At 37.8% G+C, this 16839-nt stretch overlaps 1 protein-coding gene and 1 long non-coding RNA gene across 9 annotated transcripts in view; one reads left to right on the forward strand and one right to left on the reverse strand.

The window, feature by feature from the left end:
• The window catches only part of LOC122995719, a 73927-nt gene that overhangs the window by 37561 nt on the left and 19527 nt on the right, over positions 1 to 16839 (forward strand). For all 5 annotated transcript variants that reach the window (XR_006406851.1, XR_006406849.1, XR_006406847.1 and 2 more), the window contains one exon: positions 1553 to 1741. This is a non-coding gene — a long non-coding RNA (uncharacterized LOC122995719). The remainder of the gene's footprint in view (positions 1 to 1552; positions 1742 to 16839) is intronic.
• Positions 14134 to 16839, reverse strand: part of gabrg2 (gamma-aminobutyric acid type A receptor subunit gamma2) — a 55277-nt gene continuing 52571 nt past the window's right edge. For 2 of the 4 annotated variants that reach the window (XM_044371060.1, XM_044371058.1), the window contains one exon: positions 14134 to 16836. In XM_044371060.1, the coding sequence (XP_044226995.1) occupies positions 16558 to 16836 (279 nt within the window). In that variant the 3' untranslated portion in view covers positions 14134 to 16557. The other 2 variants (XM_044371059.1, XM_044371057.1) reach the window with 1 other exon arrangement.

A 16839-nucleotide genomic window follows, 5' to 3' on the forward strand; every position in this document is an offset into this window, starting at 1 on the left:
TCATGTGGGTAGAGACAGGGACACTTGGAGAGGGTAATTAGGGAGAAAGGGCCTGTCTGATCTGAACCTGGGTGGTCTCTTGTTATTGGATTTCTGTGCTTCCATAAGATACTTCATAAGTCTGTCAGGTACCAGTATATTTCTTGCCAAGAATGATATAACTTTGTAGTTGTATCATATCATGTGTCATCTATCATTATTATACAGTGCTGTGCAAATGTTTTAGGCACTTTCGATGTTTAGATTATTATCCATAATGCAGTACCATCAGGGAGGCCTCTGATCTGTCTTATTCTGCAGCATGACAATAACCGCAAACATACAACCAGAATCAAAAATAACAATTTTTATCAACAAGGAGTCCTGCATTAGATGATATGGCCCCCCACAGAGCCCTGATCTCAACATCATCGAGTCAGTCAGGGATTACACAAAGAGACAAAAACAACTGAGACAGCATAAATCCACAGAAGAACTGTGGCAAGTTCTCCAAGATGCTTCTAACAACCTTAGGAGAATTAGCGCTATTTTAAAGGAAAAGCGTGGTGATTTAGGTTTTTTCTCTTTACTATACTTTGTATGAAGTTAATTGATAAATAAAAACAATTTATAGTATTCTTTCTGTAAGCATGCTCACTTAGTACAGTACCTGTTGTCTGGTGGACAAGGTTGGCCTCAAAGAGATTCTCGCAAACACTTAAGGAATTCCTGAACCCAGTTGATGCACACTTATTGGAAAAGCCCTCTCAAAGAGATGCTAAAAGGCTCTAATGGGACAGTTCTAATGGACTAACAAACGAAGTTGATATTGTTTTAAATTAAAAAGGGACTAGGAGGTATGTTCCCCCTTTTTTGGAAAGGGGGAACCACACTGTTTAGACATCACGGTGCTTGAAAAGAAGCTTGACCAGTTGTAAAACCTTTGAGTGAGGGGGAGCATTGCAAAGTCTGTCCTGTCCATGGAACAATGGAGCGGCTCATTACTACTTATCAAAAGACTGAAATCAATGATACAAGACTGCATATTTAAGGAGCTCGTAGTGATTGTATTGAAAGGAGGCAGCTGAGGTGGTTCAGGCATCTGATCAGGATGCCTCCTGACCCCTGTGGAGGTAGTCTGGGGACATGCAACTGGGGCAGACCCACAACATGCTGGAGGGATTATTTGTCACCTGACTTGGGAACAACTCAAGAACCTCCAGGGGTCCCTGGAGGAGGTGTCTGGGGTGGGCATCTTACCTATTTGTCACTTACTTGACCCATATTCAGATAAACAATTGATTATGGATGGATGGATGGATGAAAGTGAACACAGAGATATCTATGGTTGTAATATTTTTGTCACTGGTGATACATTCTCCCAGTGTCTTGACATCCAATCTAATGTTTCCACCTATTAAACAATGTAATGATTTGGAGTGAATGTATTCTTTATGTATACATTATTGTAAAAAGCCTTTATATATTCAAACATTTTCTGTATGTCAAAGCATATAGGCAATGCACTTTTGCAGTATGTTAAAGCCTGTGTCTTGTCTGTTTTCCCCCTCAGCTATGTGCTTGGTTGAGTCACTGGGACCTGGGGGGACTGGACAGCCAGTGGAGGCGATGTCTAAGGCACGCGACCATGGGCCTTCAGCCCTTTGGGTAGAGAGAAATCCAGTTTTCTCGACTAGACAGGTCTGAAGCTGGAGCGACATCGCCTCAGGGAGCCCAGGCAGGGACGGTCACGTGGAGGGAGGTAATGTCAAGGGCAGTGTGGTGGAGAAGTGTGCTCTAAGAGTATAGTTGTGGATGTGCATACACAGCAACACCTCTCAAGTGGAAATATGCAGATACATACATTGCACATCAACAAAATAATGTGTCTCACTGAAAGGGTTAGCTTGTGTTTATAAATAGAGTTTTAGCTACTTGATGGTAAGCTTTGTTGAAAAGCATACATATACAGAAAATATTGTGTACATATCTCTCAAATCAATCAAATTCAACCTCCATTTCACACTCTGAGGATGGCTCACCATGTAAGCAACTGATGCATCTGTCTTAGTACGTTCTCTATATTGACAGAGTTTTGAGGCTATGCTTAGTCGGTGCTGTTTTATGAAATTGTTGAAAGCAAGACTACAACACAGTCACGACAGTGCTCAGTGGTTTACATTTTAGAAGTTCAAACAAACCCTTTGTATGACCATCCTCTGAACCAAGCCTAGACCTGATAGATCAGCCCATCTACTCAGCTGATGGATTAGAAAAGGCAGCTGCCGAAGGTGAGATAAGCCGTAGAATGTGTTTGTGTGTGTGTGTTTGCTTGCAGTGAATGTAGTGTAAAAGTAAATGTGTGGCTTAAAGTGTAAATAATTTAATTAAATACTCCTCAACTGGTAGATGAATTTAAATCTGCATTAAAAAAAAAAGATGTTTAATGTGGTTAAAGCAGAAACGTCGGTAAAGCAGTCTGCATTCATCTATAAATGATGAGTGATTTTTAAATTATCTGTTGTCCATAGCTGATTTATTCTGAATGAAAACCTTGTCCTTCAGTTCATTAAATCCCTGCTGCCATGTAACGACATATAAATTAATATATTTACAGTCTAAGATTTGAGAAGTGACATTATGCAAGGCCCTTCACTCTGTTTCCCTGTTTCCTGAATCACATGCGAAAAACCCCAGGCTGCTATAAAAAAAAAAATCAAACACACCTTTACACACATCAGACTGGTGGGTTATAACTTTGTATTCTGCCTGCGGGAAACATCGGATTAACAAGGCTCATCGATCCTGTGCGTCATTTTTCAGAAAAAGTGGCGTTTTAATGTTTTGTTCTTGAAATGCATTACAGCACAAACACTGCTGTCAAATCAATTACAATATGATGTGTTCATCTAGGAAATGAGATAGCATCAGAATGATGCGATCGTATATGCCTAAACTGCTTCACAAACATTTTTGTTTTTTATTTCTATCATTATTGTACTATAATTAACTGTAAAAAAAAATAACACACAATATGCCTCTGGCTGCAGATTTGTGGTGCTGTGTATTCACATTGCAACACTCTGCAACTATTCTGTATCTCTGCATGGTAACAGTGTGGTTTAAGTTAGGGAAAGATTATGGTTATGGCTAATAAACTATAGTTAAGGTATGGCTAGGGGTAGGCATAAAACACTTGGTTAATGCAAATGCATGATGATCCTGTATTGGTACTGAACGTTAGCACCAGACGTGGTCTTAATTTTTAGGGATACTGGGCTGAAAAGGAAAGCATGAGAGAAGGTTAACCTTGGTCAGTCCTACTCCTGGCACAGAGTACTTGCTTATAGTTGTCCCATGTACTGAAATGAGAGAAAACAAATCAACAGCATTACATTAAGCTGTGGAGAGACTATTTATACCCTATTTAGTGATTTAGATGTTAAAATGGGTGTAAGTTTTTCATTTAGCAAATTCACAGCATTCACAGATAAACCATCCAAGCATCACATTTTCTGTAAATTGGCTGTAAATCCACACAGTCCTAGAGGACTAATTTTAATAAGGTTAGGGTTCCATATTTTTTATTGTGTCTGTGAAGAACATCCTCATCACCATTTCTGTTTGTTTTTTATATTTGTGTCTGTGTGTGTGTGTGTGTGTGTGTGTGTGTGTGTGTGTGTGTGTTGTAGGATATATAAACAGCTCTCAAACGTCTCACTGTCACAGCACGTTTGACTCTCTCCAACAATTTATAACCTAGTACAAGGTGATGTGGTTGTGTTGCGGGGAGGAAATGTGTATAACATCGTGTCACTCCTGTCTGCACGCTCCATCAATCCTGTCAAAGCTCATTGCCACAGTTCATCTTGAAACCAAACTGTGAAACAGGCCTGGTAATGGTATTGGCTTGACTTATCAGGCTTTGATTATGTCTGATAGTCACTCAATGCTGCGCAAACAATGATGTGAGGGGCCTGGCCCTCATGCTCCCCTCAGTCTTTTTTCATTACTCATAAATATCAATGACACATATTTAGTAAGGACACAAAAACATGATGCTGCATCACAGAAAATCAAAATGTGAGGATACCTGGAAGACCAGAGAGTGTAGATGAGAGTAGACTGAGGGCAACTGTGTAAAGTGTAGATAATTTGAAACCACAAGCAAAATTCTTAAATCTTTTATCATGGCTTTAAAACTAATATTTTTTTATAGGGAATGCAAAGTAGTTTCTAAATAAGGAATGCCTTATCTGGGGAGTTACCCAAAGCAACAGAGTGTTCTAATTTCACAGATTTAGTCACAGTGAAGAAGTCAGTCAGTGTGAGAGATTTAAACATCTCTACACCTGCAGCATTTTCTCCCTGCAGGGCGAGCATGCTAATAAGGAAGAGAGTAGATGCATGTGGTCCATGGGACTCTGAGGGGTAGTAGGAAAGTGGAATTATTCACAACAAAGGAAGGTGAATAACTTTTAGTTTCCCAGTATGGCTAATAATCTTGTGAGAGTGATAGCATAAGTGACTTCTGACAGGACTGTTGTGGGTCATAATGCCACTTCATAACTTCTTTAATGCCCAATGTATTTTTATGTCTCTCTCTTAATGACTCCTGCTTCTCACCCCTGCTAGTCGTTCTGAGTCGCCTTTTTTTTAACAAAAAGCTTCTTCTTCTTCTTCTCCTTCTTCTTCCCCTTCTTCTCCTTCTCCTTCTTCTCCTTCTTCTTCTCCTTCTTCTTCTTCTTCTCCTTCTTCTCCTTCTTCTTCCTCTTCTTATTCTTAGATTTCAAAGTTTCAAACTGTTGATTAACTCAACTGGTGATGCCCTTCAACATAGGTCCTTCTCGTGGCAACCTAAATGCTAGCTCATATGGAGAAAAAACTCTAATTTGTAGGGCTGAACGATGAATCCTAATGTTTTTTTTCCTTCACACAATGTCAAACTATTTCCACCTTTGCTTCCAACAGACAGGAGTCATAATTTGGTCAAAAAATCGGTCAGCCCTACTACTGAGCCATACTGCACCTGCCACTGAGCTGCCGCTATTGCCGTGATATAAATAAACATGGATGAATACCATGAAATCCCATTTGAAGTTGGTCAAAACCAGCCAACCATTCATCTATAATATATGTTATAATCTGAAATCAAATGTGCATGTTTCCCAGCCTCCTGCTCCCCAGTGTTCTCCTGTGTGCAACACCTGAGGCTTCCTTGAAAGAACTGAGACCTTAAAATAACTTGTTTTATATAGGAAATGTTGAAGACTTCAGCCCCAGCAACAACTCAACAACTTCACCTCCACCTCATACCTCAGATATGATGAATCTTTAATAATCCTCGAGGGGAAACTTGCTCACCTGTATCAGCAAATAGCAACAGAATACAGCAACAAAGAGTAGAATAAAAACAGAAAAAGATAGAAGGAGGAGAAGGATGGAAAACTTTTTGATCTTACTTTCTAAAAAAAGTTTGGAGAAGAGCACTAGTACTATTCCAAAATACTGCTGTACTGTGTGCTTAAGAAAATATGTATTGCAAAGTAGTTTGTTTATACTGTACATTGCTTGTGTTCCAGTTTGGATAAGGTGAGGGTTGTTTGGGAAGAGACATAGTGCTGTCTTGTGACTGCTGGCAAAAGTGTGATTTAAGCTGCAAGTTGCACCTTGGAGGGCTCAGAAGAAGGTGATAACTTTAGAGGGTGAAGGATATATTTCAGCTCAGGATGCAGTACAGTCCTTGTTCTCACCTCTGCCACTGCCTGTGGGGTGTCTAAGCTCAGCCCAACAACAGATTCAGAGTTTTGCACTACTCTGGTAGCCCTGTGTGCCTCACAAAACTGATGCTGGCTCCCCAGCACACCAACACAAAAAAGATTAGCCATTACAAATTGGTAGAACAAAGGGCCTCTTCCTCTTGACGTGGTGTGCAAGTGGTATATCGATCCAGATTTATCCTCTTAGCCTTAGGTGACCTACTGTATATGGCATTGTATTGCATTTCAGCTGTTGTGTGTTTTTCACCAGCATCTAATGTGTAAATGTTCTGCTTTAAAGTAAGATACTGGCTGATGCCATTTTAGACTAGAGAGAAGCTATGACTTGTCTTTCTACAGGTCTGTTTTTTTTTTATTGAGAAATATTGTATAATAGTCTAATACTGGAAGCATCACTAATATTTGATATTTGATGTGGTGAATAAAAAACAAGCAAAAAAAACGTGTATGTTCAGTTAATTAAAATCTACTGAGCACTGGAGGGACATGGAGAGAAAAAAAAAATATGGAGGCCACGTTGCACTACATCGAGTGCTCAAAATGCCATTGTGTGCGCACAGGATACAATTTGTTCCCACGTTTTGATTAATTCGTGCACACAAGATAGTACAATTAGTTCCCACGTTTTGGTTAATTTGTGTGCAAGAGATAAGTGTATATACAGAGAACCAGCACAACAGACCAGCCTTTCTCCTTGAAGCATGAAGTGCAGTGCACCTCCTTCAACTATCAGGTGTCAGACTGTAGCTGCTCACTGCTCCTAAATAGTTAGGATGGGTATATAGTATAACAATATAATAGGATGGGTAAGGATAGGATGCAGAGTGTAAATTCCTGGTATGTAAAATGTACTCGGAAAATAATGAGATTCTGATGCTAACAGGATGGTGAATGGATTTCTGTCAAGTGTCAACTGCTAAGAGACAGAGACGTTACTGAGGGGTTGCATAAAGGGTCAGTATAAAATAAATAAGGAATTTTTTCAATTGTGAATCATACAAAGCTACTCTAGTGGAAATTTAGATCTGGAAATGAGCATAATAGGTCCTCTATAATGTCTCATTAGCCACAGTACATACATGAACATTTGATATTATACAGTGTATCTCCAGCCTTCACAATAGCACTTTATATAGATCTTTTTTGTGTATTTTTTTTTCCTGGTATCTAAAATAATATAAATCTTTTAATCAAACCTAAACTTCAAAACATTTCCAAAGCTTCAGGAAGGTCAGATGAAACGCACAGGGTAACTTAACTGAAGGGCTGCGGGATGCCTACAGTGTGCAGCTTTAAACATCAAGGGTCATTGAGCTTAAGTTGCCCATAAAACCTGTGCTTTATGGTGCTTTAACTTCCTGTTAAATGTACCTTGTCTACAAAGTCATTGTCATTGTGCAAGGCTGTCATACTGTGTGAAATCTTAGCTCTTAACATATAAAAGAGAAGACGATATAAGACTCTATGTGGGTCAGATTTGTGCTCAGCAAATGGTGAAAAAGAAAATCATGGTGCCAGTTCTTATGCTCAAATGCATTACATTTGTAATGCACTTTTAGCAAACAACATCAGCTGCTGCACTCTCCAGGTAATTTCAGTGGCATTGTAAAGGTACAAGTGCTTTCAATGCGAATTGTTTTTCTTTACTCTGAGTCACCAGAGGTTCAATTAGCAGCTAAAAATAAAGGGCTAGGGCTTTGCAAACCTGAAAACACCACAAGCATTCTCTTTGAACTTAGAACAACAAGATGGTATTTAAGGCTATATATTTGACTGTCAGGTTTCCCAGCCTATCACAATCAGCCCAAGTGGTTGCCTCTTGCTCACAGCTCCACAGGCTCCTTTCTCCTCCCATTTCACAAAATTTGGATTGCAGTAATTTAATAACTGGTAAAATCACCATGGATAACACTCAAATCAAAGCTTCACAATGTCTCCTCAGAAACCTTGGGGGTTTTTTGCAATGTTTCTCAATGTGTATGATCATGTAACCGTGTCTCCTACTGATTACTGTATGTACATATTTAACTATTCTGCATTAGTGATTTATGTTCAGTGGTAGTCAGTAATGATTTATGTTCAGTGTCGGAAGTCGTGTGATAATCATATTCCAAAGGTTCTTAGTATAAAATAATATGAAAAAATATGTAGAAGAAATGGAGATTAGGCAAATTACAGATGACAAGGTCCAACCTACTGGTTACTATGTTAAAAATGATAAGCAATGAAACAAAAATGTGCAGAAAGGTGCACATACATTACAACATGACAGTATTAAGAGGGAAATGGAGAACGGACATGTAAGCAGATGCAGCAGCTTTACTTGTGCAACATTTTTATTTAACCATGACCCAGTCTTCCCTTAATCAGTAGCTGCAAAAGCTCAAATATGTTAAATTAATGCTAATTACATCATTATAATATATCGGGTTGACAATGCTACTGCTGCCTAACTTCAGCGCTTCACTAACAATATGTTCACATTCATTTTAACTGGTTGATTGCTTACATTTTCACAGCATACTAACAACAAATGCCTCATCATCTCTACTTTTTTTTCCAAAATTAGAGGGCATGAGGCTTTGACTTTACCTGAATTATATGTTGTTTGCTCTACACGGTATGCTGTATGAGTAACCAAATGAAAAAAATACCATTTAATATTTTGCAAATGATATATTTGCAGTATGAACATACTGTCTGATATGCCAAGGGAAAAACATAATCTATTCAGCAATATGTGTCCCACAAAACATATTTTCATTGACCCAAATAACTGCATATGGAGCATAATTTACTGGAAATATGGTTGTGGTCATGACCTAACAACAATAAGTAAATAAAAAACAGTATTTATCTTTTTTTCTTTGTAGAAGAGGAACATAATGAAAATAGTTATCGTTTGGATCAGTAATCAGTAATCACTGTAAAAAATCCTGTGCTATTTTGGACCAGACTGCAGACAGTTGCAGCTGTAAAGAGTAGAGCTGGGTGGTAATTTAAAAACAAGAATGTCAGAGGTTTCTACAGGCATTAGTCTTTCTGCTAATTACTGAAGTAAAAAAAAAAAAAATCAAATCTCCTCTTTTTTGTCTTTACTTACGCTTGTTCTCTTTGGCCTTTTGAAGTTGGGGATATTAAACATCATTATGAGATGCGGGACTTTAATGATTTTACAGTGGTTTCTCATTGGATAAATTCAATTTATCCACTGAGAAACTTCCACATATGGGACTTCAGAAGTAAACAAATAAAATTAAAGTTTTATCCCTTTTAGTAGTGTCAGAAATTACAAAAATGGATGTTTGTGTGTGTGAGTGTGTCTTTGTGGTCCAGTCATCTTGTGGGGACTCACCTCCCTTACAAAAAGCAAGTCCCCTTACCATAAATTATTAATTTTAGGGTTAAGACTTGTTTAAAGTTAAGGTAAGTTTAGGGTTATATTATGGTTAAGGTAAGGGTTCGGGTTAGGCATGTGGTGGTTATGGTTAAGGTTAGGATAACTGTCCAGGAAGTGAATGTAAGTCATTGTAATGCCTTCTGAAGTGATGGAAACATGACTGCGTGCGTGTGCGTGTATGTGTGTGTGTGTGTGTGCGCATGCATGTACATACTCGGTAGTATCTGTGCATTTATGATCCTATTCACCATCTGCCTGCGATGATTGTGGATTGGTGTATCTTGACAGTAAGCTCTGGTAATTAATCCCTGTTTATACAGAATGTCTTGGCTAAAGGAAGAAGTTATGCAACCATCCCTCTGTTACCCTGCTCACACTTACTGAGCCCAAGCAGATTACATTTGAGCTGTTAATGAGGGGTGCAGAAAACCAGCCAGAAACATGCATGCACAGTTAAATACATGTCACAAACATAGGCGGGAAACATCAGTAAAACTCCAGTTGGAAAATACCTGGAATCACATACACAGATGGCGGTGGTCACACCCACCAACCTTCAGTGCCAGCGCAGGGGGCATAGTCAAAATTAATGTTAAAGGTCAAATTATTTTATGGCTGACATTTTACAGCGTGCATCATTGATTGAACAGTTCAAAAGTCCTTATATGTCATCTCTAATGAAGTCTGTAGTATGTTGATATAACAGGATATCTTCAGTATTATGACTTTTTAAACATTTCTTTTGAAAAGAAGTCACTATCAAAGGCATCATCAAAGTACTCGGTGGCTACAGTTTATTGATAGGTGTGACGGAATCAATGGTGATAACTGCCTAGTGAGATTTTGTATGTAAAATTCACTATTAAATGGATCTACAGAAGTCGTACAGCAAGATCATATCAAATGAAAGTTAGCTGGCTGAGCTACTGTATTTGTCCCTTTCCTTGAACTCCCCTTTAAATATTCCACATGCCTCTTGAATCAACAGTCTACTCATCCATGTTTTGTTAGTATATGTCTGAAATCCTTCTGCAATCTCCTTACAGAGCATACTGTATATCTACTGTGGGTTAACGACACGTTACCCTTACTTGTCACGCATGTGCTCATATAGGATTTTGTTTGCTTAGGTTTGGTATAATCTGTTTGAAACAGTGTGTGAGAGAATGATTCATTAAATACATGTACTGTCCGAAACTGCAATTATGTGTAAAGAGTAATTAGCAAGATGGCAGTGTTGCTGGGTTCAAATTATATGCCTCTGCAAGTTATGAATTTATGTGACAATGTATAATGTTTGATCACACAGTTATCCACTGTGGGGGGCTCCAAATGAATTTCAAGCGGAATTGAATCAATACACATCACATGACGGTGATGATTGATTCAAAATAAACTATAGTGGCTGTTTTCATGGTAATGAAGGAGCGTGTCACCCAGTGTAACTGTGTGGCTCATTGATGTGTTTTTAGCCATGCTAGCAGCCTGGCTCTAGGGATGGCAGTGTCTGTCTCACAGTCGAGCCGTCCATCTCTTTGATCCAGACTGAATTGATTACTATGCAATTTTGTACAGACATTCATGGCTTCCGGATAATGAATCCGTCTGACTTTGATGATCCCCTGACTTTTCCTCCAGCGCCACCATCAGGTTGACATTTTAGCTTTTTAGTGAAATGTCTCAACAACTATTTGATTGACTGCTGTGATAATTTGTTTGGAAGGTGTGGCCTCTTTTTGTTCAATATTTCAGAAGGGGTAACTTTCAACATAACCCAGATTAAGAAATTCACAGGCACATGTTGTCCTTTCTCTCCTCTCTAAAATGTCATTTTAGTGACTGGACAATTAATTTACAAAAATTAAAAATGCGTCACCGTCTGCTCACACTTAATTTGTTTTCAGAATATATTTGACTTTCCTTTAGTTTACAGTTTTGTGATCATTTTCAACAATCTGTACACGATATTACTTTTTTATAATAAATATGAGCCAATATATTAATATTTTGGATATTTAATTTCACATTGCGATGAGATCATGGAGGTGAAGCCCTAAAAAGTGAGCCATGTGTGGACTGCATTATTCATGCAGGACTCCCTGCACTCCCAGCTTTGCACTCGCTGAAGAGCTTGTACCTCAGCTGATGAAAGGGCTAGCTATGATGGCACGGTGCTGTGGAACATTGCAGACGGTTGTGTAATAATCAGAGGGATTCACTGGCTGTCCTTTGCAGCTGCCACCCTGCCCAGTGGAGGGAGACGTGCCAGTACAGGGGTCCATCAGCCAACTGCTGCTCTGTTTTAAGTGCACTTTTCTGGAAGGAAAGAGTCACTGAACAAGACTAGAACAGGATGTGCTATTCCTATAATAAAAAAACTGTCCTATTAAATGAAAATATGCTTCTGGTAGAGTTATGTCATGCTTAAACTAATGTCCTTAGCTGTTTCCCAAAAGCAGGTTAGCACTGAAATGACCTTTGTTTATATCAGACAAATCTGTGACACATGGTGTGCAATCATGCCTCAAAATTTTGCACTAAAAGTACACAGCACTGCAGGTGCAACATACTTTTTTCATATTAAAATCCTAACACAAATAACATTTACCATCTGCACCTTCAAAACCTGTGGTGGCTGTAGGGACGTTGGTTACTTCAGCTTCAGGAAAGATGTTTCAATGTTGATAGCTCATAAAGATGAGTGAAAAGTGCTTGGACGGCATCTACAAGAGGAACGAATTGTACAGTTGTAATTTCTAACATGTAATTAAAGTGAATATGACTCGTGAAGAACCATTCTTTGCCTGACAATAAGTTAAAATATTCTGTCCATGCCAGGACTGCTACTTGGTGCATTGTCTATTGTATGTTTTAATTGGATTAGATTTAATTAGATAACCAGATCAAATTAATTTATCTGTACTGGTACGTACTGTTCTGGGTGTAGTGGAGGGTAAACCAAGCTATTATTTGCCACCTTTCCATTCACAGCAGAATTAATCTGCACACTATTTAGCCTTTAGTAAGTGAGTTTTCTATTCTTTACTACATTGTGGTGCTTAAACAATGATTGTAGCTCTGATATTATAACTTCTAAACTCTCAATGGTTGGATTTCTACAAGAGTGACATCTTCTATTTGCATCAACCTCTCGTTTTCATCATACACATTCACTGGGGTAGACTCTTGACAGGTTGACATCAACCTCAGTCAATAGCTTGACTCTGATATTCCTGTTCACTGCTGTGTAGGTTCATAAAATAATGGAAACCAATTCACAGTTGCATGGCAACAAAGGGTTAGTTTGTTAATATTAAGACTGCCTGCCACACTCTCTCCATTAGCTGAAAGAATGGCCATGAAATGTGGAGCCTAATTGTAATTTATAGCCATATAGTCCGTCACCTCTAGCAGGTTTTACCTCATAAACTCTGATGTTTTTAGTGAAACTCTGCAAGGGAATTACTGCTGTTGGACAGTCTGAGCTCCTGACAAGATGTCAAAGTGGACATATTTTACCCATAGACCATCTCATTACCACACACATCCACCTCACACCCTCCCAATTTTCTTTGGTAGTTAGTTTGAAGCTTTCTAAGTGCGTAATGCCACATGTAGTCACTCTGTAGAAATATAGAATGCCACTGAAATATTACTAATACAAGTACCAACAATAAATAATAATAATGAACCTACAGTATACACACTGATAAATGCAACCATTTTATTGTAAAATTCAACAGCTATGTGCAATTCCCTTATGAAAAGGATTTTTCCAGTACATGTATAGTATATTATGCAGACCTTAACAGAATTGATCAGTGCCCCTTTTATACAATACTCAAGAAATATACATAGATGGCAAACAACTAACATACTGTATGTATGAGAATCATATGAAATTTATTTTGTTCTTTGATACCCTTTACGGAGCTCTGTAATTCCAGTGCGTGTTATTTTCTCTTCTGCAGTTTGACAAAATACATAACAATAGAAAATATCTACATGTGCTGTTCACATATGTCTCATTTGTGGGTCCCAAAATAAATAAAATCACTTTGTCAAAAATAAGTACAATGAACTAAAAGCCCATGTAAATGCAAGCAAAGGACTGAGGCCAGATGAAACAATGTTCAAATTAGTCCCAATTCTTCAAAACATTCACCATGCACGCTACTGAATATAAACACGCTTCAGTACCTCCCCCACACCTTTATATCTCTGCATTTACAGCGGAGTGCGCAACAAATGTAAAAACAAATAATAAACAGTCTTTAACCTCATGAAAAAAGTTTTTCTGCACCACTGTTCAAACACAAGACATGCTGGTTTATCAGGATGATGGGTTTGTGTGAATCAGAACTGTCTTCCAGTTCACCCCGATACAATAATTAGTTTTTAGCAGTCTTGTCTACATATGAAGACACACACAAGCACAAATTACATTGCTTGCTATGCTTGGTCAAACATAATTGTCCTCATGCTTTTGGTTCTGTATCGTTTGAAATTTGAATTTGAAAAAAAAACCCAACAACAAACAAACAAAAAAACCCCAATAACAACTAAAAAACACGTCTCCAGAGCACCTGCATATCCATGTCTGGGGGAAGATCAGTGTGGAAAACATTGGCTGTATAGAATTTTCTTCAAGAAAACACTCACACACACTTTAAGTTTTCTTCCACAAAGCAGCATAAATGGATTCACAAATGATATTATAGTTTGATATTCTCTATTGCATGTGTGTCAAGTTTGGCACTTTATAAGATGTAATCACTCTGTTTACACTTCTTTAAAACTACGAAACACTGATGATGACCAGTCTACGTTGCTATTGACACACGTACATCCTTGAAGATGTGAGAGGGTTATGTGCACACTGAAGACAGGTTTAGACTACTAAGTGGCAGCTTTGGAAACACAACAGGACCACCATTAAAATACAGAAGGGAAAGAACTCCAGGAAATATGAGATAATGTGGTAAATGCATATGTTAGTATCATAACTGATGCTTTATTAATCATGGCAAATATCAAGACCAATGAAAATCATTGTGGTGGTGGAAAAAAGTGGAAATAATTAATAGTCACTTAGACAAGCAAATGTTCTTCTTCTGGTGGCTCGGGAACGCTTTTTTGTGTTTTTTTTTTTTGTTGTTTTTTTTTTCCGCCCCTGAAAATATTTGTCTACTACTCAGAAGCTGCACAACAGATAATGTTGCAACTCACTAATTTAACAGATAAAACAGTTTGACAGGCCTTTGTGAGAGTAGTGTACATCGATCACAACATAGAAAACACAAGATAAATAAGCTCAAGCTCCATTGACACATCGACCAAAAATGTATCTTTGATATAAATGACAGCATTCTGTTTTTCTTTTCAGGGGCTGTATGAACATAAAATACAATTTCTTTCAATAAAATAAATAAATAAATACCATCAATGAATAAATAAATAAATAAATACCCCTTCCCCAGAAGTAGTCTACATGGTCAGTCCAGCATAATACAAGAAGTCTAATATACTCTATGTTGATATACTGTAACAATGCTGAAATTACAAAATATATACCCTTTTACAAAATCCCAAGGGCTTGACAAGTGTTTTCCTCCTTTTATAATTTATGTACATAAACAATGTGATTTACATCCTTTCCGTGACAGATTACAAATCATACTGACGTCTCCATTTGTTGCTTACTGGCATCTATCAAAATTGATCTGTTAGGGGTTGTATTTCATGTGCGTTACATGTTATCATACATAACATTTACAATTCAGATGCTTTCGCTGTGTTCTTTGTTCTCTTCACACAATATTACGGCATTAAAAGCAAATGAAAGCAAAGAGAGAAAAAAAAATGAAAATAATGAATTTCTGCTCAGTCCAGTGAATCAGTTTCCACAATGTTTACATTCTCGACGTGTTTCTTCTCAAAGAGCAAGGGAGTGAGATGCTTGATAATAAGGCTTACACATCTGTTCTTGACAAAAGCAGATGTTTTCTTTTTACTTGGATGGAGCTCTTTTTTTTTTTTGTTTCGGTTTTCATCTGAGAAGAATGACACATACGGTAGAACAAACCTTGTTCTACTGCAGAGATTTCAAAACTCCCTTTAGCTGTCTGTATTCACATTTGCATTAAAGTGTAGATTACTTTGAACTTTTCTTTTTGATGGTAAAACTGAACCTCTGATTACGAAGTTGCTGTTATCACTATGCTGATGTATAGATTAAAGGGCAACCAAATGATTATTTTTTATAAGAAAACCTAACGTGTTTTAGTACAGTGTTTCCTGTAAAAGCTTCCATAACCAAAATATAAGCAGTGTGTCATTATGTAAATGCACACTTTTAACAGTAAATGGAGCAGAGGATGAGAGGTCAGTGTTGTCTATACTGTAAGCTAATGGCTGCGAGGGAAATTATTAAAACAGTTGTCTGACCTGAAACTCTGAGCTGATCCACCCACTTGTATGCAAAGATGATTCCTCAACTTTAAAGGATAAACTGGGCACATTTTTATCATTTAATTTTCCAATTTTCCTATAAAAAAGTATAATTAAATCCTGAATGATAATCAACAGTGCTCATTTTTTTTTTGTTTCCATAGCCAACAATAGAAGACCATAAAACATGTTGATTTTTGGCCTGAAAGGTGCATGCAATAAATGTAAACCACTATGTAATAGTAAAATATATACAGTGTCTGTACAGTTGAGCATTGTCCATAAACAGCATCACCTCTCTCTCTGACCACACATGAAAAATGTGATGTTTAATTGTGCTAACACATTAGCTAAATAAATTAAAAATAAATTAGCATTATTACAATGAATTTCAATATCACTTTCTAACATTGCTCTATTAAAGTGCTTCAGATTTAGTGTTTTAGTATGTTAAGTGAAAAAAAGAAGTGGAAATAAATGATGAGACATAAATTATGTCATTCAGACTTTTCTGATAGGCATTTGATTTGATCTGAATTGCTTAAATTGTTAACTGTAGAAGGAAAGTACAGTATTTGTCTAAATATAAAGCATCGGTAAAGATTCCATTCAGCAGAAATTAACAGGAAATTACAAATTAAAACAAACAAACTAAAAAAAAACAGAACTTAGATTCTTGTTAATTGCTCACACAATTAATGTTTTCACAACACATTTATACACCTCTTCATGCCAGTTAAATGTAATGCTACAACATTTGCAATGTCTGTCAAAGTTAAATAAATTGACTAAAATCCAAAGAGATCAAAACAAAGAAATGAAAGGAAAAGCTTTAAATTGAATCATTGGGTATTTCAGTGGGTCCCCTCTTTTAAAATGTCCCTTGCTGGCGCAGAGCATATGTAGAATGTAATGAGCTGTATGATAAGGCTGGATACATACCCGGGCCTAGAGATAGAGATATGACACCCAGTAGACCAGGTTGAAGAGACCAAATGCAGTGGGGAAGAAGATGCGTGCATACGAGTCTATCTTGGCGATGCGGATGTGCAACCTGCCGTGCCGCCAGGCTCCGGAGCGGCAGTCTTCGAAACAGCAGAAGAAGCTGGTGCAGTCCTTCCCGTCCAGACACTCGTAGCCGTACTCCTCGTCTCGCTCCTGCATGTGCGTGGCGTTGTTCATCTGAATGGCTGTGGCCGAGCGTGGGCGGATGTCTACCGTGGGTGTCTG

The sequence above is a fragment of the Thunnus albacares genome, chromosome 13 (assembly GCF_914725855.1).
Source record: "Thunnus albacares chromosome 13, fThuAlb1.1, whole genome shotgun sequence".
Lineage (NCBI taxonomy): Eukaryota > Metazoa > Chordata > Actinopteri > Scombriformes > Scombridae > Thunnus > Thunnus albacares.